Below are 26,760 nucleotides of genomic sequence, written 5' to 3'. Positions count from 1 at the left end.
TCTCTCTCTCTTACCTCTCCGAAATGTACTACCAAAGGTGCGGTTTCGAGAGAAGGCTTCAGCCCCCCCCCCCCCCCTTGTTGCTACTCCTCTGTCCGGCATTGCGAACATGGTGTTCGTTGTTCGGGCCACCAAATGTAGAGGAGGTGGTGTTCCTATACATGAGTCCTGAGCGGCGATGATGGAATGTCCCAGCGGGCAGATGGTCGTGGCCTCACGCTAGGACGGTGCCGGTAGAACTGCTGTGCCAGCGCCGTAGCGCGTGGAACCAGAGGCACGTCGTCATCGTCGTCACCGGGCCGCCACACTCTATAACCTGTATCCCGCAAGATTACCACCGCCCCAACAGGAGCTATATCTCCCGAGTTCCGACCACGGCCCTCGTACGTACGTGTAATACAAGTTTTCCTGTGCAGGTGAGCATGAGTGAGCATCCTGAAGAAGGTGAGCATGAGTGAGCGAGCGATGAACATGTGAGTGTGCATGAGTGAGCGGGCAATCAGCTCAGCTGCCTGTGAATGAGCATGAGTGGGCGAGGGATGAGCTCAGCTGCCGTTGAGTGAGCATGAGTGAGCGAGCGATGAGCTGAGCTACCGTTGAGTGAGCATGAGTGAGCGAGCGATGAGCTGAGCTACCGTTGAGTGAGCATGAGTGAGCGAGCAATGAGCTGAGCTTCCAGTGAGTGAGCATGAGTGATCGGGCGATGAGCTGAGCTGCCGGTGAGTGAGCATGAGTGAGCGGGCGATGAGCTGATCTGCCGGTGAGTGAGCATGAGTGAGCGGGCGATGAGCTGAGCTGCTGGTGAGTGAGTATGAGTGAGCGGGCAGTGAGCTGAGCTGCCGGTGAGTGAGCATGAGTGAGCGGGCAATGAGTCGAGTTGCTGGTGAGTGAGCATGAGTGAGCGGCGGTCCAAAGTGCCGACCTCTGCCTATACCTAGAAGGAGGCATTGGTTGTTCCCACCTTGAAACGAGGCAAGCCCCCAAATGCCCTATCCTCCTTTCGCCCTGTGAGCCCGACAAGCTGTATGGGAAAACTGATGGAAAGAATGGTTTTGCATCGCCTCGACTGGTGGCTCGAAAAACAACGTGCGTTCCATCAAGAAATGGCTGGATTTCGTCGCCACTCCATGGATCCAGTTCTCGACCTAGTCCGGTCCAACATGCTCGTGCCCATCGGCGGATCGTCCTATCGGGTTTCCTCGACATTAAGAGCGCATATGATACCGTCTCGCACATTTGTGTGCTGCACGCGCTCGTTTGGCGTATCCGGTCGGCTCTTCATCTGGCTCCAAGACTTCATTACGGACCGAACTGTCGCTGTCCGTACTTCCTAAGACCAAAGCCCTCAGCATCCTGTTCCTCAAGGAGTCCCCAAGGAAGTATTCTGAGTCCGACACTCTTTAATGTGGTGATGGCTGGCCTACAATCAGTACTTCCTCGCAAAGTGTCCTTTTCCGTGTATGCCGATGACGTCGCCCTTTGGACAGTAGAAAAATCACGCCCAGCCACACAGCGCCGCCTGCAGCTCGCTTTAAATAATGTACACACGTACCTCTCGCACCTTGGGATGTACCTTTCCCGCAAAAAGTGCGTCGAGCTCCCTTTCACTCGCAGATCTCTGACCAATTTCCCTCTTTGGGTTGGTGCCAAGAAGCTTGAGCCCGCCCGCTTCCACTCCTTCTTTGGCGTGGTAATCGATTCGGACTTGCGCTGGGCTCGCCACATTAAACACCTTGAAACTAAAGTGCAGCGATGGCTCCCCGCAATTCAACATCTTTCTGGCTCAGGATGGAGCTGTGATCAGCGTTGCCTGCGCGCAGTTCACGCGGCGTTGATGAGGGCGACTGTGCTTTCTTTACAGTCTTCCTATCCTGCACTACATATCAACAACATCATTGAGTACCCTTCTGTCCCTGTTTGCTCGAAGCCTTCGTCGCTGCCTCGGAGTTCCAAGAATGGCTGAAACACGGCAAGTCCTGGCTGAAGCTGGTGAACTACCGGTTGAGGTTCTACGTGAACGTGAAACAGCTCGGCACTTCCTACGTTTGCGAGCTCACATTCCCCGTCACCCGCTCCTCAGGAAAATTCGATACCGCCCTGAAAGCGACTTCTATCGAGTAGCGCAGAGGACACGCCAGACTCTCACTATCTTCATAGCTAAGCACATTATACCGCCGGAAGCCCCCTGGTCTCTGCCGGTACAGCCGACTTTCGTATGCCTTCCGAACCTTCCGGAAAGAAGAGATCAGGTTCCCCTCAAGTCCTTCGAGCCCATTTTCATGCTCTGGTAGACGAGAAGTCTTCCACGTTTACAGCGGCATATAGAGATGGTGCATCCCGAAACAACAAGTCCGCCTACCATCTATCCGCCATCTATCATCGTCCGCCTACGTTCGTCATACCATCCGAAGGCGTAGTGCGAGGACGACGCCTTTCACATCGAACCTCCTCAGCAGCTGCGGAACTCTATGCCATCCTTTTCTTTCTACAACACATCGCTGATTTTACCCCGCGTGAATGGGCAGTCTTCACAGACTCCAAATCTGCACTTCAACCAATTGAAAGTTCCGGCATACGAGGCACATCCACACCCCTGGTCAGAGATGTGTTAATGAATGGCTTACCACACTGTCTACGCAGCAGGCCACAAGCTTGTTCTCCAGTGGGTTCCAGCCCATTGTGGTGTCGTGGGAAATGAGCAGGCCGACAGCGCCGAAGAAGCAGCACTCGCGTATTGGAAACGGACCAGTATTGTTCTGCTGAGGGGACACCGTCGTTCCATTCTGCGACGCCTCGTGACACCCCTGGCTTCCCGCCTAATGGACAACCGACATTCTTCCTCCATCTGTGTTGAGCAGAGTTGATCCAACGCTCGCTTTCCGCATGCCACGAAGCATATCTCGTCAAGATGCTGCATTAATCCACTAAATTCGACTCGATGTTGCTTTTACAGCTCAGTGGCGTTACCGCTTGAGACAAGTTGACCCTCCCACCTGCTGCCGCTGTGGTGCTCTAGAGGAACTGGAGCACATTCTTCTTCATTGCCCCCACTACCAACCTTCCCGAAACGCACTCTCCGAGTCTCTTTGTCAGCTGGACTCTCGCCCTTTCTCCCTCACAAAATTGCTTGATCCCTGGTCCAATCCACCCCAGCAACGATCAGCGCTCAAAGCTCTTTTGACATTTCTGGACACCATGGGACTCCGATTGTTATTGTGAAGGGGCTCAGTATTTCATTCCCCATATCCCCACCAGCAATGGGGTAGAGTATCGCCTCTGCCGATGAACCTCCCCACTCTCCTTCTCAAATAAAGTTATTGTTAGTTGTTCCAGTTGCCAGTGGACATTTCAGTTGCCACTACACCAGCTTGAACTGGTTCCACACAGTGCCCACTTGCCACCAGCCCAGCTTCAACTGGTACCAGTTCACTTTCCAGTTGCCGCCAGACAGCTTGAACTGGTATCAGTTCACTTTCTAGTTGCCGTCAGCCTGCTAAATCCTGAGAAATCAAGGTTACACAAGGCTTGAATCGGATAAGTGCGTAGACATATTGAATACGACGTCAGGTAAAGTTATACTCGGCGTATATATCGATGGTATGCTGTTGGTGGCGACTACCAAAAAGGCCCTGAGCGACGCTGTACCTGCTCTTGGGAACAGAAGTTGCCCTCAAAGACCTCGTGGACATAATTGGGATCGAAATAACACGTAATGAACAGAAAAGGGTACTGACCATTAACCAAGCCACGTACGTGCAAGACTTACTGTGACCAGTGGCGGATCCAAGGGGGGGGGCGGTTGGGCGATCGCCCCCCCAAAAAAAACGTCAGTTTATGCATTGCATTTCCCTCTCCCCCTCCCCCACTGCGCGCTCCGGCAAAGAAACCGCCCCCCCCCAAACCGAGGGTCTGTATCCGCCCCTGGGGAGGGGGCACCTGCCCCCCCTGTCCCACCGTCCGACCCATGCCAACAACGGTCACGCGCTTGCTTTCACCAAGATGCCGCCTTCACTCTTTATTCTGTCTCCATGACAGCGCTTTCCTTCTTTCTCGCGCGCGACTCACGGCACGTGGCCAATTCCGCGTCTAAGCGGTGAGAACGGAGTCTGAAGTAAAATGAAGCGAGCGAGTCTTCAAAAGATTGACAGTTTCTTTAGTCGCGCTCCCAAGCATGCCTTGCAAACTTCAATTCAAGACAGCGAGGAGGTCGCGGCGCCGGCAATATCACAATCGGGTTCCTCTACGTTGCCCACGGATGACAGCGACGCGGACGCCAATCCTCAGATAGCGTGTGCCATGCCAGCAAGTGCTGTGGCTGACGGCAACGGTTCACGACATGAGCGCAGTCACAGTGCTGAACATGAATGCGAACTATCGAACACCATGAGTGACAGTGGAAGGAATGATGGCTCCGCTGCAGCCTTTTTACTAGACGTTGGAAGCTTTGTCGGGAAACATGTTGACGACTTCACTAAGCGGCGCTTGTTGGAATCTCATTGGCATCCAGCGGAAAACTACAGTTTCCCATACTCCGTCCACAAAAAAGGCGGCAAGGAAGAAAAGAGATATGTAAGCCACTCACATTTGAGCAAATTTAACTGGCTGGTTCTCTCGAAGTGCCAAAGTGGTCTCTATTGCAAGTATTGTGCACTCTTCACAACGGGGAGCGTAGGAGGGTACCAAAGGAATGTTACTCTTCAAAAGCTCGTTACAAAACCTCTCCGAACATTCGCGAGGCTACTTGGCAAAGATGGTGACCTCCCTCTGCATGAAGCAACTAGATACCACAAAGAGGCGGTTCAAGCCGCAAAAGCCTTTCTTGCCTGTGCCGATGCACCTGAAACGTGCGTCGCCAATCAAGTATCTTGTCAGCGACTTCATCAAGTGGATGAGAACCGGAAAAGACTCTTGCCTATCATAGACTCTATAATCTTTCTAGGGCGCCAAGGAATACCGTTTCGCGGACACAGAGACGACGGGATGCTTGCAGACTGTTCGCAAGGTACTTCATTAACGTCAAACGAGGGCAACTTTCGAGAACTTTTGCGGTTCCGGGTCGCCAGTGGGGACACAGAACTCCAAAAGCACCTTGCCAGCACGTCGTCCCGGGCCACATACATCAGCAAAACGACGCAGAATGAACTCATCCAGTGCTGTGGAGAGGAAGTCCTTGCCACGGTCACTGGGCGTGTGCACGAATCCGGCATGTACAGCGTTATGTTCGACGAAACCACTGACCTAGCTCACATGTCGCAGCTTAGTCTCATTTTACGCTACGTTCACAAGAATGTGGTTCGAGAGGACTTTGTACAGTTCGTCGATCTTCGTCGTGTCAGTAGCGATACTGATACCGGTATCAACATTGAAGAGCCCGTCTTGACAGGAAAGATACTCGGGGAACAGGTTGTAACAACACTGAAGACCTTAGGCCTCGACCCAGAAAAGTGCGTAGGTATAGCTACCGACGGCTGCAGCGTCATGGTGTCCGAGATCTGTGGCGCTGTGTCTGAGATCAAGAAACATGCGCCTAATGCGGTGCACTGCCCGTGCTTCAACCACGCACTCAACCTGTCTTTGTCCAAGTCCTGCAAAGTCCAAGCGATCAGAAATGCTGTTGGCATTATGAAAGAAGTAATTTCCTTCTTTGCGGCGTCATCGAAACGAAACGTGGTATTAAAGAGCACCCTTGGAGGCCAACTTAAAGGCCTTTGTGAGACGAGGTGGGTTGAACGGCACGACAGCGTTATACAGTTTCGAGAGTCCGTGGGCAGTGTGTCGAAAGCTCTTGATACCATTGCTGACTGGAAAGAGATGCAAAGCGCAGCGAAAGCAAAGACGCTCCGTGCTGCCATCAGTGACTCCGAATTCCTAGTAGCAATTGTTTGCTTGGCGGACATACTCGCGCACACTGTTCCACTGAGTCGTCTCTTTCAGAAGGAATATCTTGACGTTCGCACGGCTAGGAGCGCGTTGGCAGACACCATGACTGTTCTCCGCGACCGCAGAGAGAAAAGTGAAGAGGCATTTTCGGAGCTCTACAAGCAAGCCAGTGCCCTGGGAGAAGAACTGGGAACAGAGTTGCGGTCCCCACGTATAGCTAAGAGACAGACTCACAGGTGCAACGTCGCTACGGCCAATACAGAGAGCTACTACAGGATGTCACTGTACACTCCGTTAATGGATAATGTGCTGTCAGATTTAGAGACAAGGTTTACAACCGAGGCGGAAAGAGCATACGAGCTGTTCCTTTTTGTGCCCCCTCACACCTGTGCCACAGACGGCGTCGACAAGGAAGCTGTTTCTGCTATTGGGGAGCGGTATTCTGCGTTCATGGGGAATAGCGCGCCAATAGGACCACTTCTACTTCAAGCCGAGCTGAGGTTATGGCGCGAAAAGTGGAAGACCCAGACTGAGGTGCCGGGTACTGCTGTTGAAGCTCTGGACAAATGCGACAGGGAGGTCTTCCCTCTAATACGTACGCTTCTACAAGTACTGGCCACTCTCCCTGTTAGCGTAGCCAGTGCCGAACGGTCCTTCTCTACTCTCCGTCGGTTAAAATCGTGGATGAGGACACAGATGGCTGAAGAGCGCTTGACTGCGTTGGCATTGCTGCACACCCATAGGGACATTGCCATCGATACGCAAAGGGTCATCGATCGTTTCGCAAGTAAGGCTCGCGGACAACGGAGACTAGATTTTGTCATCTGAGTGATATTTATATACCAGTTCTCTGATGCACAATAAACATCAGTTTTGAGTTCACTGCATGTCAGTAACGCTATACAAAAATCACCTTTAACGAAGAAAAAACTGTCGCAGTTCCCCGCGGCAGGTACAGTAGAAGGGCCCCTTCTTGTCCCCCACCCCCACCGCACGCACAACAAGGCATAGGCATCTGAAGATTGAAAACACTATATAGAAATTCGCTTGAGACGTTGTCCGCCCCCCCCAAAATGAGGGTCTGGATCCGCCCCTGACTGTGACGCTATCACATGGAGGACTGCAAACCAGCGAAAACACGAATGTCAGTCAGCGAGAGGAGAAATTACACGATACTAGGACAAAAGGGAACGACCACCTGGACGTCTTTTACCAAGACCTCATAGGCAACCTCATGTATCTGGTACAGGTGATTCGCCCGGAGATTGCTTCCGGCACCCACTGCCTTAGCCAACGCAACACCCGTTTCACGTTCGATCATTGGAAGATGGCCAAACGAATTCTACCTTACCTACGAGGGACAAAAACAAGAGGAATAACGTACAGAGCATGCGGGGATCTGGTTATAAGGTATTCGGACGCAAGCTGGAATGAGTCCGCCACTGGGCGTTCACGACATGGTTCACATTCCCTATTCACTATGTCAATAGCAGGCATCAGCTGGAAGTCCATAAAACAAAAACGGTGGCTTTGTTAACTTTCGAAACCAGTGCCGGATTTACAGTGGTGGGGGCCCCTTCGCCTCATCAGTACTTTTCATGGTGCTTCCTAAAGATAACTTATGGTCATAGAGATGCCTGACCTCGGTGCGAATATGCCGTGCGATATATACGTATATGAAATGGTTCAATGTACAGCAGTTGGTTCTTTTGTTACGACACATTTTCTACGGGGGAGTGTCTCACATTAGCTTTATGTAGCAAGCAATTCAAGACTACGTTACGCTGCTAGCGCAAATTGGAACCTCCGTTGACTTCCTTACTCAAAAATCGGTAATGAGCTCCGTAAAATCAAGCTGTTTAAGAATATCCCTTTGTACGAGGGGCGTTCAAGTCAAACCGGGACTTTTCATTTTTCGCAAAAGTAAAATGAACTTACAGGCGAGAAATTAGTTTTATTTTTCAACGTAATCTCCAGCTGGCACTAATGCACTTGTCCCAGCGTTTCACGAGGGCTTGGATGCCAGCAGCGTAGAAATCCCTACCGACGCGTAACAGCCATGATCGGACCGAATTCGTGACCTCGTCAACGCAGCTGAAGTGGCGGCCCCCAAGGAACGCCTTCAGTGGACCGAAGAGATGGAAATCGCTGGGGCCGAGGTCTGGACAGTAAGGGGGATGTGGCAGCAACTCCCAGCCAAGTTCCTGTAAGGTGCGTGTCGTGAGATGTGCGGTATGCGGGCGTGCATTATCCTGTAGGAGGAGGACTCCTTTGGTGATGAGGCCCAGCTTTCTGAAACTGGAGGTGTTCATTAGTGATAGTGTTCAACGTTCGCATAGAAAGGTCCGTCTTTCGAGCCAGTTCGAGACATGTTATCCGTCGGTCCTTGAGGATCAGGCGCTCCACAAGTTGGATGCTCTCGGGAACTCTGACACTCTGCTCTGAGCCGCCCCGGCCGGGATCGTCCTGCACTGATGTACGACCGTCTCGGAACCTTTTGCATCACTCAAACGCTTTGCTGCGGCTAAGTGTATCGTGGCCATACTGAGCCTGAATTCTTTTGTGAATTTCAGATGCCTTTACGCCTTCATTCACGAGAAACTTCATGACAATTCGCTGTTCGATGTGCGCGCTGACCTCGTTGTCAGCCATCTTGTCTAGCACGTGTCTTCTGTTTTGCACAAACTTTGGACCACTACGTGGTGAACGCGGAGGCCTGTCACGTGTGAAAATGATCAAAAAGAAGTAGCGGGAGCCATTTGTACACTCAGGAGACAAAGTCCCGATTTGACTTGAACGCCCCTCGTATAACAGTGACAAGGCATTAAGTCTGCCGTGAGTCGTGGGTGCCCGATGACGGTTCTTAATGAGCCTCAGTGTCGAAAATGAGCGCTCACAGGAACTGCTGTTACCATCATAGTGAGATATATACAGAGAGCAACTCTACTGACTGAAGTATATACCTTGAGGATGCAGATTTCTCAAAAGAGAACCATGACGATAGTTCTTCAAACCGGCCAGCTGTTGATCAAGAGAAACCAAACTGATCCAGGACCGGGAGAAAGTTCTTTGTAAAAGGACGATAAAACCTGAGACACTCAGGTTTTATCGTCATTTTACAATGTACCAGCTCGGCTGCACCCTTGCACTTCTACAGCCCTTATGAAAATTAAATTAGCCTGTCTATTGACATACTGTAGACATTATTTGGCTTCTTTGGCTTTTGTTTTCACTTTGATTTCCTATAGGCAATTGCACCAATTGTCCAAACACTGGCTGTAGACGGAAGTTGGCTTTTCTTTTTCCTGAATGTCTACAGAGGTTACACCAAAGGAAATATATTGACTGTCTTTGGTCTTATATTCTCTTTATTTTCAAAAGAAAGCGGTGTATAGGTGGTCTAAAGAATGAAGAAAAAAAGTGTTCCAACGGAAGAAAGAATAAGAAAACTCGTCTAATATGGAAGGTGGAAGTCTAACCGCAGGGTGTGGGCGTATTTGGTCTTTCTGTACAGCGTGGCACGTTCAATAGCGACACCACTTTGCGGCAAAACACCCACTGACTCCATTATCGCGCGATTTTTGGCCATCAAACAGGACAGCAGCGTCAACGCATCGTTATGACGTCACGCAGTGAAGTGGGTCTACGTATACCTTAATTTGCCAGAGCTTTCAGAACGTCCACCTCTGAGCATGCAGCATATGAACTGCAGTTTCCTTCTAGAAAACAGATACCATATATTACTTGTCTTGTGAGCTTCCAAAAAGTCGAGTGTTCCACTTGCGTCTGTGTCAGAATGAAGGGTGAGGTGCCCCAGCTTAATTCGATTACACACACATCCAACACTCAAGTGAGGAATTGCTTTGAGCATTAACTCACGACAAAGATAACGCCTGTGTTTGTAACTGCTTTCGGTTTAAGACATCCAGTACGTCCACCGAAAGGAAAACCTGTGCAGTGAGACGGCTATTTGCATCAATGTGAACCTGCATGGCAAATTACCCACTGCACAAATTTGACTTTCAATGGACATAATCAATGTCTCAAACAGAAAGCAGTTACAAACACATGTGTTATCTTGGTCGTGAGTTAATGCTCAAAGCAATTCCTCACTTGAGTGTTGGATGTGTGTGTAATCGAATTATGCTGACGCTCCTCACCCTTCATTCTGACTCAGAGGCAAGCAGGACACCCAAGTTTGCGGAAGCTTGCAAGAGAAGTAATGTATCGTATCTGTTTTCTCGTGGTGCTTGTGCCAATGACGGCTATGTATTGCTTCCCAACACGGGTAAAAAAAAGGACTTCAATACAGTTTCACACAACAGGAACTTAACAGAATTCGAAGAGGTACGCGGTTGCCACTTTCCAACATCTGGCAATAATTTGCCAAAGCTCCGGCAATAGAAAATGTGTAGCCTACATTAAGGCTTTCCTATGAGGAGAGAAAAGGCAAATATTCGATAGATTTTCTTTTGAACAGGTGTCTACGGAAAGTGGGTGCAGAGGGAGTAATCAAAAGAAAAGCCAATGACTGTCAATAGATGTTCACAAGGCACTACAAGTGTGTGTCTGTGTGAAACAACACTTCCCGATAGCCCACCATAGCAAGTGTGTGATATAGAATAGTAGCCAAACTATAAATGACAGATGACTTGAAAGAAAAATTAATGGCATAGGGTCAAATGCTAATAGTCTATAGGATTTCCAAAGACAACGTGTCTATAGTCGGTCAACAGAAAAAAAGTCTGTAGACTGTCTGCGCCAAATAGCTAAAGAGAGGAAAAAGAAAAGAAAAACCTCTATTCAAATAAAGTCTATTGCCTGTTTGGACTTTTTGCTATATAAATTCAATAGCACGTCCATAGATTTTTTCATAAGGGAGCATTAAAGTTCTTTCTCCGGAACTTCTATGAAGGGCCACTAGACCGTGCTTTCGGGACAGTTCCGTAGCCTGGTGGTGTCTGCCATACATGGGTAGCCGATTGGTGGTGTCTGCCATACATGGGTAGCCGATTGAGCTTTCTTATTGCAGGATATTCCCTCGTTCCAGTTACATCTTCCCCGACCATGCGGTAGGGATCGAATGCTTCACGCCTTCAGGTCGAAGCATTTTCAGGTCGCTGTCCAGGTGTATCTTTGGACTTTGTAACATTTTACTGGTCTTGTTCACTCTGTCTAAAATATCGTCCCAAAACACCACATAAATTCCCGTTCCAAGTCGATGACACCGCCTGCTTTCAAGCGCACTTCAGTCATTTCATCTCGATTGCTAGCAATAAGTTCGAGCGTGTTTTAGAAAAGACAGTATCCCCTGACGGCTCTGACAGCGACCGCTTTACAGGACCACCGTGTGCTGCTGACCGTCTTCGGTACCGGAACAGGCTGCTTTGCTGAGCGGTCACCGGACATCGTTGTGGTTGTGTTACTAATCACATTGTGTCTAACTCGTATACTTGCTCGAGGAAACCTAAAAAAGCAACATCATCGGGGCACTCGGCAGCTAATTTTGCCAACAGATTCAGACAGCGCACTGAGCAAGGAACCCACGTGCCAACTCGTGCTTGAAGACCTTTGTACCTTCCACTCATGGACACAGCATTGTCGTAGGACTGCCATACATTCCTTGATGTTTATGCCTTGTGCGTCGAATAAACTGATTAAATCTTTGAACATGTAATCGGCATTATGCCCCTGGTTATGCATGAACCTCATACGATACAAAGTAACTGCTCTGTGGCTGAAACACACAACAGGCGCACACAATTATGTGCGTCACCTTGAGGCTTGTGTTTGTTAACACAAGCCTCAAGGTGCCCAAGAACATGAACAGCTGAATTATGGAAGTGAACTGTTCGAATATCTTTCAACTGGGCTGGTACTTTCCAATTGCACGAAAGTTCTTACTGCATATGTGATTTTGGCCAGAACCCAGAACCCTATCGTTTGCAGAAGAAGCAGTGACAATTGCAATAGTGGGGGACCCCTTTTGGTAGGGGCCCCGGGGCATGCGCCCCGTTTGCCCTCCCCCCCATTAAATCCGGCACTGTCCGGACTTGGAGAGAGCCTGAAGGAGGGCAAATGGATACAAACGTTTTTACGTTCTTCCGAATCTTTCCAGAATCTTTTTTTCTTCCGAATCTCCCGAATCATTCTTTCGAGAAATAGGGGAACCACCAATGGAAGTCAAGAGCGACAGTCAAGCGGGTTGTAGAGTAACAGCCATCAACATCGTCGCCTGTACTCGTCATCCCGCGCCGCCACGCTCAACAATTCATTAAAGGTCAGTCGGGCACTTGCCTACCTTCCGAGCTGTTGTTGTCCCTTCGTGTCCCGACATTTGGTGACCCGAACTATAACATCAAGTTCGACATAATTCGGCCCTTTTACCATCCGAAATTTGGCGACCTTCCCGCAAGTAAGGCACCAATGGCACGCTGCCGCACAGCCTGGAAGCCGCTCTACTACTACCTGTCCGACTGCTATGGTAGCTCTGTGACACAGCAATCGAGCCTGATGCTCTCCACGTACCCTCAACCTCACCTGTCTAGACCCGCTGTCACGACTCTCATCCGTGCATTGCATCCAACATCCTTTGCTCGTTCCCGAATGGGTTCTTGAACTCGGCAAGCGGACTGCTGCATGCGGACCTACTGACTCTCTCCTACATAGCGCTACCAACCGGCACACACGCGCCCCATAGCTTCATCACCCATCACTTCTGTCCGATGTTCACCGCACCCCGGCGCTCTTTCACTGTCGGCCGCGACACTCGAACCTCGCGCTCACCTTCCGATTGTGGCAGTCGCGGCAGCCGACGCCACGGCACGCTTCGACCGGCGTCTCGGCATCTCTCCACGGCTCGCACAGCCTCACCCTCTCCTCCCCTGGGACTCTCAGAGCTTTGGCTCCCGTGCCGGTAGCCGCATCCCAGCCGCAGCACTTCGCCAGCGCCCCACTCTCTTCTCCGCTCTTCTCGGACTAACGGATCGTGATGACTCATCAGCTGTGATGTTTCGCCACTGTGTGCCGCGCCGTCAAGTTGTTGAACCGTACAAGTTAACCACGGTCGCCCTCGCTGCCCTCTACTGAAGTCGTGGACATCATCCGCTTTATCGCCACTCCGCGTTTGAGGGGGGGGGGGGGAGGTGATGTGGCGGCCGGTGGACAAATACGAGGATCGACACGCGCCTGGAGCACCCGCTTCTCAGTTCCACCGGCGCGGCCATGGAGATAGGCCACCGTCATCGCCTCTGCGTGGCATACCATCATCGATGGCCGGGACTCATGTAGGGGAACACTATCGTCCTCTACAGGCTGTCAAACTAAAGAAAAACCCGGTACACCATAAACGGTTGAAGCATATAAAACTCATACACCTATTCGCATGACAAAAAATCTAAAATGGGAACTCTCTGTAACGTATGGTTGGGGACACGGTTAGCTAAAATCGCCTGTCGGCACTTGCGCTTGAAAGTGCTGCGCCAATATTGTATTTCAAGCTAGACCATGTGCTGCACCTATTTATTATTCAAACGAACTAGTTTTACAACATCTGGAGATTTGAGATGAGATCAACCACGGAGTGCTGATTTTAGACAACCGTGTCTCCTACAGTACTTGGATCATTCCACGCCAAATGATCGGAAAGTGCTTTGAAAAGTGCAACTTGACTCCTGGACTAAAAAATCATCATGGCCTGTGGTATGACTAGACATTTCCCAAAATTTGATTGGGGAATATTGAGCACAGTTGTGTTTACGTTCAGAGGGTAGTTTCATTTATAATCGACAGATGGCCGCCGGTCACATTTTTATTTTTTCCCGGGAAAATTACATGTTATTCTTTGGCCGAAAATAAGCGAAACGAGCTGGGCCGCGGGTCTGTGCGATATCCCGTTCTCCTTCTGGAGGGGGTTAAAAAAAGCGCACATTTTTCCGGGCTAAATTTTTTCAAAGTTTGCGTCGTTGTATCTCTGGAACCGGATGTTGCCCTCAGATGGCAATTATTGCCACCATAGAAGGGGTGCATGCGTCTCACTTAAGCTGAAAAAAAGTTGTGGAAAATGGCCGAAACATATCGGGAAAAATTCCCGAAAACGCTCCGAACTGCATTTGTTGCGCAAATTTGCGGGGTTGTTAAAGAGCCGCCACAAGTCCGACGTCAATAAAACTGATATTGGATGAAAGCTCATTTTTTGCTCTTTCGTGTGGTGTGCGGCTTGTCACGTTGAGATCATCTGCTCTTTTGGTACGGCGCTCTAAACGAAAGGGCCTGCGAAAGAATTGGGTTTTTGGGGAGCGTTTTTCTCAAAAACCCCAGCTTCAAATTTGTTAACATTTTGTGTGTACATAGCTTAAACATCCATCTTTTACCACGTAAAATAAAAAGTCTGCTTATTTCACTCCTAGGGGGCGCGCGAAATATTTTTAGCTCGCATACTCGCGCGCTCTCCGCGGAAGGCTAAGCGAACGGAGAGTATGCTTCTCTTTTCGGCTGCGCTTTTCTAAAAAACAAACAGCTCGAAATCGGCAGATATTTTCTTCAAGCACAGTCTTGACACTCTTCTGTCACATTAGAAAATTAAATTTCTGCCTATTTGCTTCCTACAGAGCCCGGGAATTGTTTTAGCGTGTCTAGCAAATGACTTCAGAAAAGTGATACGAGCACACAAGTTTAATGCATGACATTTCAAAACAAAAAGGTAAGAGAAAAGATAGCTATTTAATAAGCTAGTAATTAGTAGATACGGTCTTATTTATAGATGCTTACATACAACACTGTCACCCTCTCTTGCCCATGTGTAGCAAGAGCGAAGCTTCGGAACGGGGCGTACGACTGACCACTCGTTTGACTTCTTTGCATCTCGAAAGGCATCGACGTCCCCACATGAAAGGTATAAAAGAGTAATCCTTTGAAGTTTTGGCTGTAATTTCACGACAAGATCCTTTGCTGTTTGGATAGCTTCTGATGGAGCCGACCGAAGGTTGTGGAGTGAAGCAGTGTGCTTGACGACACCACCGATCCCGTCACAGGCATTTTTACCATGGCCAGGTGCACTGAACAGCCACTTCGTAACATGACGAGTTCTCTGCAGCTCGTAGAACTGGAATCGGTTTTTGAAGTGCGCGGCGGCGCCATCCGATACGTAAGAACACGTACTGTACAAGGGTCCAGTCTCATCCATGTGGTCGTCGATTTTTCTGATTGCCAGAAGTGCCAAAGCAGTGTCGTGCTGCATGTCGTCTGACACAACGGCGAAACACTTGGAACCGGAGAATGTGCTTACCACGCAGGTAAATATTGTGATTTGTTTCTTCTGCCAATGGTATCCCTGTATTTCGGAAGGAAAAACCACAGTTCAATTTTCGGCGTAGTCAAAGTGAAGAACTATCCGCTTCGAATGCTGCAGCATCTTCTCATTTCGTATCGCAATTTGCTGAACGTTGCGCACGGCATCATGTGTGATGTACAGCACAAGCCATTTTCTGAGGAGGGCAAGAAATTCCTCAATGTCAAGTACAAGCTTCTTGAGGGCATTTGACTCCCACAGGACGACCTCGATCTGCTCCGCATCCGCCGATATCTCCAACTCCTTTATGAGCGTTCAAAATGTACATCCGTTTTCAAGTAGAAGGAATCAGTCGATGACCACACTCCCACGCTTGGTTACGTGGAGGGGAAAAGGCAACGGCGAGCAACCGCAACCTTGCCTCCCGTTCTCACGCTTCCCCATGAAGGAACTCACCTTGAAAGGATTAACCTCCAGTGCCATGCGACGGGAAACATACTTGTCCTTCATTTGCCGCATACTAGTGGTATCTACATTTGCCTTTTGTCGGCACGTGTGAACGATGTTTCGACCATGCAATATGCGTACGATACAGCTTTAAAAAAATGAAAGACAGAAAGAGTGAGAGAGAGCGGTTTTGTGTACCTGTTGAACAGCCCAGAGCTTACAGTGGGACGACGTTGAAAAACAATTCGCGGGCTCTGTAGGAAGCAAATAAGCAGAAATTTAATTTATTCATGTGAGAGAAGAGTGTCAAGACTGTGTTTGAAGGAAATATCTGCCGATTTCGAGCTGTTTTTTTTTTTTTTTAGAAAAGCGCAGCCGAAAAGAGAAGCATACTCTCCGTTCGCTTAGCCTTCCGCGGAGAGCGCGCGAGTATGCCAGCTAAAAATATTTCGCGCGCCCCCTAGGAGTGAAATAAGCAGACTTTTTATTTTACGTGGTAAAAGATGGATGTTTAAGCTATGTACACACAAAATATTAACAAATTTGAAGCTGGGGTTTTTGAGAAAAACGCTCCCCAAAAACCCGATTCTTTCGCAGGCCCTTTCGTTTAGAGCGCCGTACCAAAAGAGTAGATGATCACAACGTGACAAGCCGCACACCACACGAAAGAGCAAAAAATGAGCTTTCATCCAATATCAGTTTCATTGACGTCGGACTTGTGGCGGCTCTGTAACAACCCCGCAAATTTGCGCAACAAATGCAGTTCGGAGCGTTTTCGGGAATTTTTCCCGATATGTTTCGGCCATTTTCCACAACTTTTTTTCAGCTTAAGTGAGACGCATGCACCCCTTCTATGGTGACAAAAATTGCCGTCTGAGGGCGACATCCGGTTCCAGAGATACAACGCCGCAAACTTTGAAAAAATTTAGGCCGGAAAAATGTGCGCTTTTTTTAACCCCCTCCAGAAGGAGAACGGGATATCGCACAGACCCGCGGTCCAGTTCGTTTCGCTTATTTTCGGCCAAAGAATAACATGTAATTTTCCCGGGAAAAAATAAAAATGTGACCGGCGGCCATCTGTCGATTATAAATGAAACTACCCGTGAGTTTTCGGTAACCACGAAAACCATAGTATGTTTGAAATAATCGGACGGGTGCATTGATCGCGTCACATGCATAATTATGGCGCTGAAGAAGAGGACCGGGTTCGAATAATTTGCTGAATTAATTTTGTCGCAACTTTCAAATTTTAGAGCCCTAAAAGGCCTCCGATGCCGGCGCTTTTCGTCGCAAATTTGCGATTGTTTAAATATACTTTACGTGACAACTAGAACTCTTGAAAACTTTGTGCCCGTTCAAGAGGACCCATTCCACAAGCCAGTCGATTTTCAAAGCCGCCAATGGAGTAGTTTTTGCCATAGTACACCTTAAACTGGGCGATTTTCACAAAGTTTGACGTTTTTACGGCCGATTTTGAAAAGAAAGCGGTCGTCATAAAACAGTCATTTGGTATGCATTGGGTAAAGAAAACTCTCGGCCAAAACATATAAAAAAACTAAAGAGGTGCTTTTTGATGAGCGCGAGAAAATACTTACCTTTTTCCTTTTATGCTGAATATACCGGTAGGGAGTGAGTTTTTCGTGTTAAATGCCGTTCTCAGCTTTGGGGGTAAAAATCGGGCGCTATTTTTAAATACGTAATTCAGAGAGAAGGCTGGCGATAATCGTGCCTTCGCGTGTTTTTGTTTCTCTTCTTGTCTATTAAGACCTTTCCTAATCTCTCTTTTTTCTTTTTTTGCGGGATCGTGACCGTCCAGCGGTACTCTCCAGCTGCACTAATGCACTTGTCTCGGCGTTTCACGAGCTCTTGGATGCCAGCAGCATAGAAACCCTTACGGGCGCGTACCAGCCATGATCGGACCGCATCCTTGACCTCGTCGTCGCAGCTGAAGTGGCTGCCCCCAAGGAACGCCTTCACTGGCCCGAAGAGATGGAAATCGCTGAGGGCGAGGTCTGGACTGTAAGGGGGATGTGGCAGCAACTCCCAGTCAAGTGCCTGGAAGATGCGTGTCGTGAGATGCGCGGTATGCGGGCGTGCAATATCCTGTAGGAAGAGGACTCCTTTGGTGATGAGGCCCGGCCGCTTTTGCTTCAGCGCCGTATGCACATCCCTGAGAACCTGGCAGTAATATGCACTATTGATAGCACTATATGCACCATTGATATCGAGACATGTTATCCGTCGGTCCTTGAGGATCAGGCGCCCCACAAGTTGGATGTTCCGCCCTGGCTGGGATCGTCCTGCACTGATGTACGGCCGTCTCGGAACCGTTTGCACCACTCAAACGCTTTGCTGCGGCTAAGTGTATCGTGGCCATACTGATGTCTTCTGTGTATTTCAGATGACTTTACGCCTTCATTCACGAGAAACTTCATGACAATTCGCTGTTCGATGTGCGCCCTCACCTCGTTGTCGGCCATCTTGTCCAGCACGTGTCTTCTATTTTGTACAAACTTTGGACCACCATGTGGTGAACGCGGAGGCCTGCCCCGTGTGAAAATGACGAAAAAGCAGTAGCTCGTGCCATTTGTACACTCAGCAGACAGAAAGTCCCAGTTTGACTTGAACGCCCCTCGTGGACCGGTACCTACAATTCCAAATTATCGTTTTTGGCATTGTGCGAAAAGCAGCGGCGTATCTGACCTGTCGCGTTGCAGCGCGCCTGGCCCATGATGCTCAACAACGCTCTCCCTCCACCAGAAAGTACGCGCGCCTCCGTGTAGTACGTTCAGCGAAAAAAACAAAAGCAAAAAAACACAATGTTTTCTCGCGCTCATCAAAAAGCACCTCTTTAGTTTTTTATATGTTTTGCCGAGAGTTTCCTTTACCCAATGCATACCAAATGACTGTTTTATGACGACCGCTTTCTTTTCAAAATTGGCCGTAAAAACGTCAAACTTTGCGAAAATCGCCAGGTTTGAGGTGTGCTAGTGCAAAAACTACTGCATTGACGGCTTTGGAAACCAGCTGGCTTGTAAGTGGATCCTCGTCAATGGCCACGAAATTTTCAAGAATTCCAGCTGTTACGTAAAGTATATTGAAAACATCACAAAGTCGCAAGAAAAGCACCCGTAGCCGCCGCCTTTTAGGGCACTCAAAGTTGAAAGTTGCGACAAATTGCTTCTTCTACGCATTTTTCGAACCCAGTCTTCTGTTTCAGCGCCATAATTATGCGTGTAACGCGATCAATGCACCCGCCCGATTATTTCAAACATACTATGCTTTCGTGCTATGCTCAACATAGTATGTTATGTTTTCGTGCTTTCCGAAAGCTTTTGACCTCGCGTACTATGACAGAGGCTCAATATTCCGCAGTAAAACTTTGGGAAGTGCGTATTCATACGATAGGGTATCCACGATAATTTTTTGATTCAGAAGTGCGTTGGGTCGAGCAGGACCTTTGGATCATTTGCCGACCGAACATATGGTTGCGGACTGTTTGACTAAACCAGTAAGGAACATCCAGAACATTATGTGTTTTGAAGGTTGTGGACTGCTCTTACACGACTCACAGAATTTGACTACAAGAGGGTAAAATAATACACAGTCCAGCTTGTTGAAACGTCGTCCAGAAAATAATAACGAAAGAATGAAGCACGAAGTCAGAGTAACTATTTAATACGTGAGCTTTCGGGCAGAGCCTGCCCTTCTTCAGACAAAAGAAGCAGTTAAAACATTGCTTATACAGGGTGTCCCAGAAAACGTGTCATTGAATTATAATAAAAAAAACTATGCCACCTAGAATCATGCGGTCAACAGCATTTGTTCTTATTAGGTTTTTGCCACCTCCTAATGGGAATGTCATGTACTCCATGTTTAATTATGTAAATATTTGCGAACTGAACTCGGAAAATTGCCAAGCAAAGGTCACTTTTTTACCCCACCAATATGAAGAGCCTGCCGAATTCACTCAAATTCATGATAATTCACAGTGATATTCATGAGCTATCCCATAGGAAAAAATAGCCGAATATCATGCTTTTCGGAGGTTACGAAGCCAGCCCACAGAGTGATAGTAGAAAAACTAACAGTTCCTAAATTGGGAGAGGGAAAGCATTATCCCAGCGAAAGGCGGACGTGATAAGCCGTGCCTGTTTTATCTCCCTCTGCGACGTCGGGGAGGGCTGGGTTTCCAACCTCCTTTCGTCGGCCTGACAAAGATGCCGCTGAAAAATTCATCGTGCGCTATTCTGTGCGACCTCCGTAGAGCATGACGTCCGGCTATTTTTTCCGATGGGATAGCTTCTGAATATCCCAGTCAATTGTCATTAATTTGACTAAATTAGACACGCTCTTCACATTGGTGGGGTAAAAAAGTGACCTTTACTAGGCAAATTTCCGACTTAAGCTTGCAAAAATTTACATAATTAAACTTACGTTACACGATATTCACACGACGAGGTGGCAAAAATCCAGTAAGAACAAATGCCATTGACCGCATGACTCTAGGTGGTGTAGCTTTTTTATTATAAATCAATGACACGTTTTCTGGAACACCCTGTATAAGGAGTACGTTGGTAACTAGTTGGTTCAACGTGTAGAGGGAGAATGTTGGTTAACACGCTGCCAACTAGTACAAGTAACTATTGTTTTCGGGTTGCGGTTTCCAGTTGTTGTTGTTGTTGTGTTTTTTTTTCTCGTTGTTTTGAGTATGAATAAAGGCAACGAAAGCTTGCGCATTTTTTTTTTTTTTTTCACTTCTGGCGCGCACTCGTTGGAATAGGAAGCACGCAGCATCAGCTGTTGAAGAAACCTTGCCTTGTATCACTTTTATCCGTGAATCAAGGGGGTTCAGTACACCTGGTACCCTGCAACAAAGGAAAGGGAACTTTTTGCGTTCAATGTCCTCTTACCGAGCTGCTCTCCCTCCATAGTTATTCTCGCTAGTGATTATAACTGCCAATTTTTCGAAATCTATTTTCGGCGCAAATGTTTTAAAATGTCGAAAATATCGGAATGTCGAAATTGAAGAAAACATACAAAATGCCGGAAAACAGCCGCTAAATCTCCCCTGGAATACATCCCGAAAACGCCAAACACTACTTATAACAAGCTCTAACCCTTCTTTTCTTCTTTTTTTTTCAGGGAAATCCTGCGGGATTTTGACAGCAAGATAATTGAAATCTATGATCAGAAGCAACCATGCCCAATCGTGAACCACCGGGTGACCAAGAAAGCCCTGAAACGGACACTGAATTCGTGTTTGCTGACTGCGTGGAACTCTGTGCCTGTTGCGTCTGCACCGTCGGCATCGTTGTCAGTTTGGCGAGCATCATCTACTTTCTCTGGGACTTCTTCAGGACCGGAGAACACTCCAATGGAGCACATAACTACACCGCGCTGCTCGCAATGTCGCTAACAAGGTCCGTCAATCCTTGCGACAACTTCTACCAGTTTGTGTGCGGCGGATGGATCAAACATCACGGGACTGGGCAACCCTCGCTTGTAGACGAGCTCGAGATGAGGGTCTTCAGGGACGCGGCGAAGAGACTCGACGATGTCCCGGTCGCTTCGCGTGATGACACAAAGATGGCTGTCGTCAAGGCGAAGTTGCTATTTGCGTTATGCCGGAATGCTCAAGGGAAGAGCCACCAGGACGGGGAGGCTCTCGGTGACTTCCTGACTACTCGCATTAGCTTTCCAGATGTTAGGCCTATGGAAGCGGATAACATAGTTGCGCTCCTCATCGAATTGTCGTTATCTTACAAGATACACACTTTATTTACTGCTGAACTGTTCGCGGACCATGACAGCAACGCTCTCCCAACGGTATCATTAACTCCGAACAACCAACTAACAGAATGGCTGCAGATGAGGAACAGCTTTAGCTCGGCAAAAAAATTGAAGGACTTCATGCTTGCTCATATCAAAGTTCTGCCCAACTTCCAAAGCCAGAGCGCTGACGCTCTTCTCGAAGCTATCGTGGAGGCGGATGCAACAATTATACCTCAGCTTATCAGTGGCTACGACGTCACTGGGGAGGTATTCCAGAACTTGGACAAAGTTATCCCAGGAGCTGATGGACAAGTATGGGTGGATGCGGTAAACAAGCAGACAGTACCGTACTTCACTGTGAAGATATCCGACTACGTTAAAATTGAGCACACACAAACGTTTAACCGCATCGGTAAGCTGCTTGCAAACAATAGGAATGACCAAAAGTTGTTGCCAACCTTTATTGGCTGGCACTTGGTTAGACAACTGGCCTCTCGCGTATCACACGAAGTGGCGCAAATGGAATTCAAAAGTGCTCAAGACCACTACGACGCGTGTTTCAAAGAAACTGGCGAGCTTATGCCCCTTGCAGCCAGTCGTCCTTTTACAACGACCTCCCCGTCAGAGTCTACAAGACAGCTAGCAGCGACCATCATTGAAGATGTGCGAGGTCACATAGCTGAGGTTTTCTTAATGACAGCCTGGTTTGATAAGATCAGTCGTAAGAAGTCTAAGCTTAAGATATATAACATGCAAGTGGTTCTCGTGGAACCCGACGTTGCCATGAAGACTACTGACCTGAATGCCTATTACACCAACTTCACGATTGAGGACAGCTACTTTAAAACGTGGCTCAAGGCGAGCAGGGCCGCAGGACAGCGCAAAATGGTGTCCTTAGAGAAAGGGGAGACCTTCATGACGTACGAGTTTCTCCCAATACAGGTAGGCCTGGTTATAGCTTGCAAATTTTTCCAAAAGGAGAAAATCACTTGGCACCAAGTCTCCGCAAGATTACAAGACACGCGCGCATGATGTGCTTGCTGCGTGCGCATGCAGGATGTCAATTATTAAAGTTCATGATAAACGACAGGGACATTGAGGAGGTATCCCATCGGAAAAAAATAGCCGAACATTATGCTTTCCGGAGCCCCCAGATCGTGGCGCTCTACTACTTCTTGAGCGCCTTCATACAGTCTGAAGAAAGGAGGTTGCTAAAGCCAGCCAGCAGACTGATAGTTCTCACAGGCGCAGTTCTTAAAATTGGGAGAGGGAAGCATGATTCCAGCAGAAGCGGGATACGATAAGCCTGCCTGTCTTCTCTTTTTCTCCTATCCCTCAGTGGGCTGAGTTTAGAAACGTCCTTTCGCCGACCTGACAATGAAGACGCCTAAAAACTTGCCCAGCGCCATGCTCTGAGCGCCCCGAAAAGAATGACGCTCGGCTATGGGTGGTTTTCAAGTTGAGACGTGCCGCTACGCATGCTGGGTCTTCGAAGTTCCGGTCCGAAATTTCGCTCAATTGGAGTAAAGCGAAACTTTACGGCTTAAACAATAACCAATATGAATTCGCCTGGGAACGCCTGGCCGCCAAAGAAGTAAGGTACTTCAACAAATACTTCGCACGCAGTTTTGTTATGACAAAGATAAGATTTCATGACACATCGTGCATGTTTCGGTTTCTTTTGGCGTGCGCTTTGAAATCGCGATCTTTTGCTGTGCGAAATGCTGTGTTACAACGCGTTCAATTTGACTCTTCATATAACAAAGACAACAACCAACATTTCAGATATGGTGCAACAAAATGTACAGGCAGTATTTTACGCAGCAATCTTCTGCACTCTGAAGATATGTAATACTCATGTAGTCGTTTCCTTCCGTCGTAGCTGTGACTTTAGTTATATTCTTTTCATATTATGACTTGACAATCTTATCACAGCCACACACAATTCAACATGATAAGTACAGGGCACGGCATTCGATGGCAAGTGCCTACACCCCTTAGTTCAATTTTCGTTTACGCTGATTACATTCTCCCAAAGGCACAAGATACAAGGGTACGCGATGCAGCTTATGTCATGTTTCGGGAGAATTAGTGCAGTTAAGCGCTCAACATCCGCTTATATTTATGTTGAAAACTCGCTGACGCTATACGATTCCAGCAGAAGTTCGGATCGGAAGCGTAAATCCACGTGACATTGCAACTTCCGTTACGTCACTTTGAGAGGAAGTTGCAAACCACCCATTTTTACCGATGGGATAGCTCCTCAATATCTGTGTCAATTCCGAAAGGAGGTTGCAAACCCAGCCCACAGAGTGATAGTAGAAACAGGCAACACAGGCTTGGTTTATCGCATCCCTCTACCGCAGGGATCATGCCCTCCCTCTCCAAATTTCAGGAACTGTGGCCTTTTTTACTGTCAGTCTGTGGGCTGGGTTTGATACCTCCTTTCGCCGGACTGACAAGACTGCGCCCCAAAACTCGTCGAGCACTATGATCTTGGTGCTCCGAAAAGCATGACGTTCGGGAACGTTTCCGATGGGATGGCTCCTCAATATTCCAGTCATTTATCATGAATTCGTGTAAATTGGGCACGCTGTTCACATTGGCGGGGTGAAAAAGTGACCTTAGCGAATTTTAGAGTTCAGTTCGCAAAAAATTACATAATAAACGCTACGTTACATGACACTCACATAAGGAGGTGGAAAAAACCTAGTCAGAACAGATGCCGTTCGCCGTCTGATTCTAGGTGGCGTAGTTTTTTCTTATTATAATTCAATGGCACGTTTTCTGGGTCAGCCTGCACAGTTTAAAGCGAGGTGACTGTTATGGGTGGGGCACGAATAGATATGCACTACAAACTCCCGAAATATGCATGCAACTATCCACCAAAAGTATTAAAAATGTTCTGCAAACATTGCTAATATATGCAACGCTTCCGCCGTTCTTGTTATAAAGGCAATGCATCTAATGCATATTTGAGAGAAGTTGAGCATTGTATGGGGGATCACTCGGTAAAATAAAGTAGCCTCCGTTGAGGAGCACACAACAAAGAAGGCTTGCGCCACAGATATTATTCATGCGGCTGAAAGCTTTGCTTTTGCCACTGCGCCACACTGCAGACTGAAATGCGAACGCCGCCCGTCTTCGTAACTGTAAAGTGGCGAAGGCATAGACACGCAACGACCGCAGTCCGACGCATGGCTCCAGCGTGCAGGCCTTCAGCGCCGCTGTTAGAAAAGATATCGAACATTTCTGTGCTAGTAACTCGCGCAGTAGAAGAGTCAATGTGGGATCTGAGCACCACAACCAACCGAAACATCGAAGGCATTCTGTCCTAACCGAAACTCTCTTGAAAGAGGACCAAAAACCTTTCCGAAGCCAGCAGAGCCTTAACTGGAAAGGAGAAAACTCTCGCACCTGGCGGAATAATAATCATAATAAAAACAATAATAATATTTACGTGCACAAGAACAGCACAAGGCCTTGGTGTTGGCGCACGTTCAAGAAAATGAGGGTGCATAAGCAGTACCGGGGCATCATCTCACCCAACGTGAAAGAGCACGGCTATCAAATCTAAGTGGGACATAGCGTCGAGTACGCATACATGAAAATACAAACGCGAATACAGAGTGTTTCACCTAACGTGTCATAAAGTTTTCGAGCAGCCCTTTCTTCTGACGGCGGTTTCTTTCGATTCTGATCATATTTTAGTTGAAGATATAGCGACACTCTGGCAAAATTTCGATATTTCAAATTTGCGAAAAGTTAGACTTCCCGCAAGTGAACCCTCTATATTTCCGTCTCTCTCGCACACGCTCGCCACACCCAGAGATTGTATCATTTCGCAGCAATGACCTTGTTAGCTAAAGTCTTACATGTGTACGCTTTCTGGATTTAGTCGGTCGGTTGCTATCCGTTTATCACTCACCGAGTTATCGCGTCATGAAATTCGGCATAATTTCGTCGCATCGTACATTTTGGTGTGACTACCAAACCGCACTTACAGACGTTTTCGCGTCAAAAAAACATGCATGTGCATGAAAATCCACACTAATGGTGACGTTTGATAAGGCTGCACACCGGTATTGTTATTCTTTTGACCTTGACCTCAGCCGTGGCCAAGACGTAGGTGGCCTTTAATCTCAGTGACCTTAGAAATCCGAAATTCAAAACTCACCTATGTCAAACAAGCCTCAAACCCCTGTACCTGTTCCAGGTGAACGCCTTCTACGACCGACAGTTCAACGCCTTCTTTCTGCCGAGTGGTATCATTCGACCTCCATATATTGACGATACCCTTCCAGCATCTTTCAACTATGCCGGCCTCGGTGCTGTCGTTGGTCACGAAACCATGCACGGCTTCGACATTATCGGCAAAGATCGCGACGAGTTTGGAAAGCTGGCCAGCTGGTGGAGTCCAACCGTTCTGCAAGAGTACCTCCAGAGGGTAGCATGCCTTCAAAAAGCTTACAAATCCGATCCGGCTTTTATGACAGAGAACGTGGCTGACTTTGCATCTCTCAGAGCCATCTACTCTGCTGCCTCGAACAGGTCCTCAGCACCGGACGACATGCCAAAGCCTGAAGCATTAGCAGAATTCTCGTTGGAACAGCTATTCTTCATTAATTACTGCTTCAAACTATGTTCTCGTTCCACTGTGGCAGCGGAGGGTTATCCAACGGACCAGGACAGATGTAACGTGGCCTTGAGGAACTTCCGTCCATTTGCGTCTGCCTTTCGGTGCCAGTTGTGGGACAAAATGAATCCGGCTAAGCGGTGTGGATTTTGGTTACCGCCATAACAGCAATAGTTTTAACGAATCTGTTGCGTACTTCTGAAAATGTATTGGTAATCCGGCAATATCGGTACTTTCCTATTATGTAATGCATTGTTTTGTGAGAACAGGATGGGGTTGGGGCAGGTAACAGCGGCAAGTTGTCTTGTTGTCTACTGTAAAGTCCCGACTCTTTTACAGTTTGTACGATATCGGTCAAGTTTCCCAATAATAGAGCACATGCCTACTGCCATAACTAGTTACTGGTCAGTAGAGTAAGTGAATAGTAGTCAAGTACCTAACACATTTTATTAATTGGGCTTTGCATAACCACGACCTAATAATGCCGCTGTGCTGCACACTGCACGTAGGGGCTGGATGCGTTACGCCAAAATGTTTCACTAACTGCGGCAATATCCTAATATACAGGTTTCAAAACTGTATTTCACTCAGTGTGGAGAACCGAATACAAAAAAGACAATGTTTCACAAAGCCCAGGGTACCCTACATTTTAAAGAGCAGTGACAGGTTACAGTGGCAGGGTATACAGGGTACTTTTTCTTTCGGCGTATATCATAACTGTCTAAATTACGTT

General features: G+C 47.9%; 2 protein-coding genes across 3 annotated transcripts in view; both read left to right on the top strand.

Annotated features, from left to right (window-relative positions):
* The window catches only part of LOC135393230 (membrane metallo-endopeptidase-like 1), a 36,445-nt gene extending 10,115 nt beyond the window's left edge, over positions 1-26,330 (top strand). The window contains exons 1-3 of one of the 2 annotated variants that reach the window (XM_064623719.1): positions 12,018-12,160; positions 20,762-22,333; positions 25,608-26,330. In XM_064623719.1, the coding sequence (XP_064479789.1) occupies positions 20,819-22,333; positions 25,608-26,192 (2,100 nt within the window). In that variant the 5' untranslated portion in view covers positions 12,018-12,160; positions 20,762-20,818 and the 3' untranslated portion in view covers positions 26,193-26,330. Of the gene's footprint in view, positions 1-12,017; positions 12,161-20,761; positions 22,334-25,607 lie in introns of those variants that run through there. The other variant, XM_064623718.1, reaches the window with a different exon arrangement.
* Positions 4,117-6,708, top strand: LOC135392476 (52 kDa repressor of the inhibitor of the protein kinase-like). Its single transcript, XM_064623184.1, has one exon. It carries the CDS (start codon positions 4,117-4,119, stop codon positions 6,706-6,708), a length of 2,592 nt encoding a protein of 863 aa, XP_064479254.1.
* Positions 26,331-26,760: the final 430 nt, after the last annotated feature.

The sequence above is a fragment of the Ornithodoros turicata genome, chromosome 4 (assembly GCF_037126465.1).
Source record: "Ornithodoros turicata isolate Travis chromosome 4, ASM3712646v1, whole genome shotgun sequence".
Taxonomy (NCBI): Eukaryota; Metazoa; Arthropoda; class Arachnida; order Ixodida; family Argasidae; genus Ornithodoros; species Ornithodoros turicata.
The sequence above is the reverse complement of the archived record's forward strand: the minus strand, read 5'-3'. Positions and strand labels throughout refer to the sequence as shown.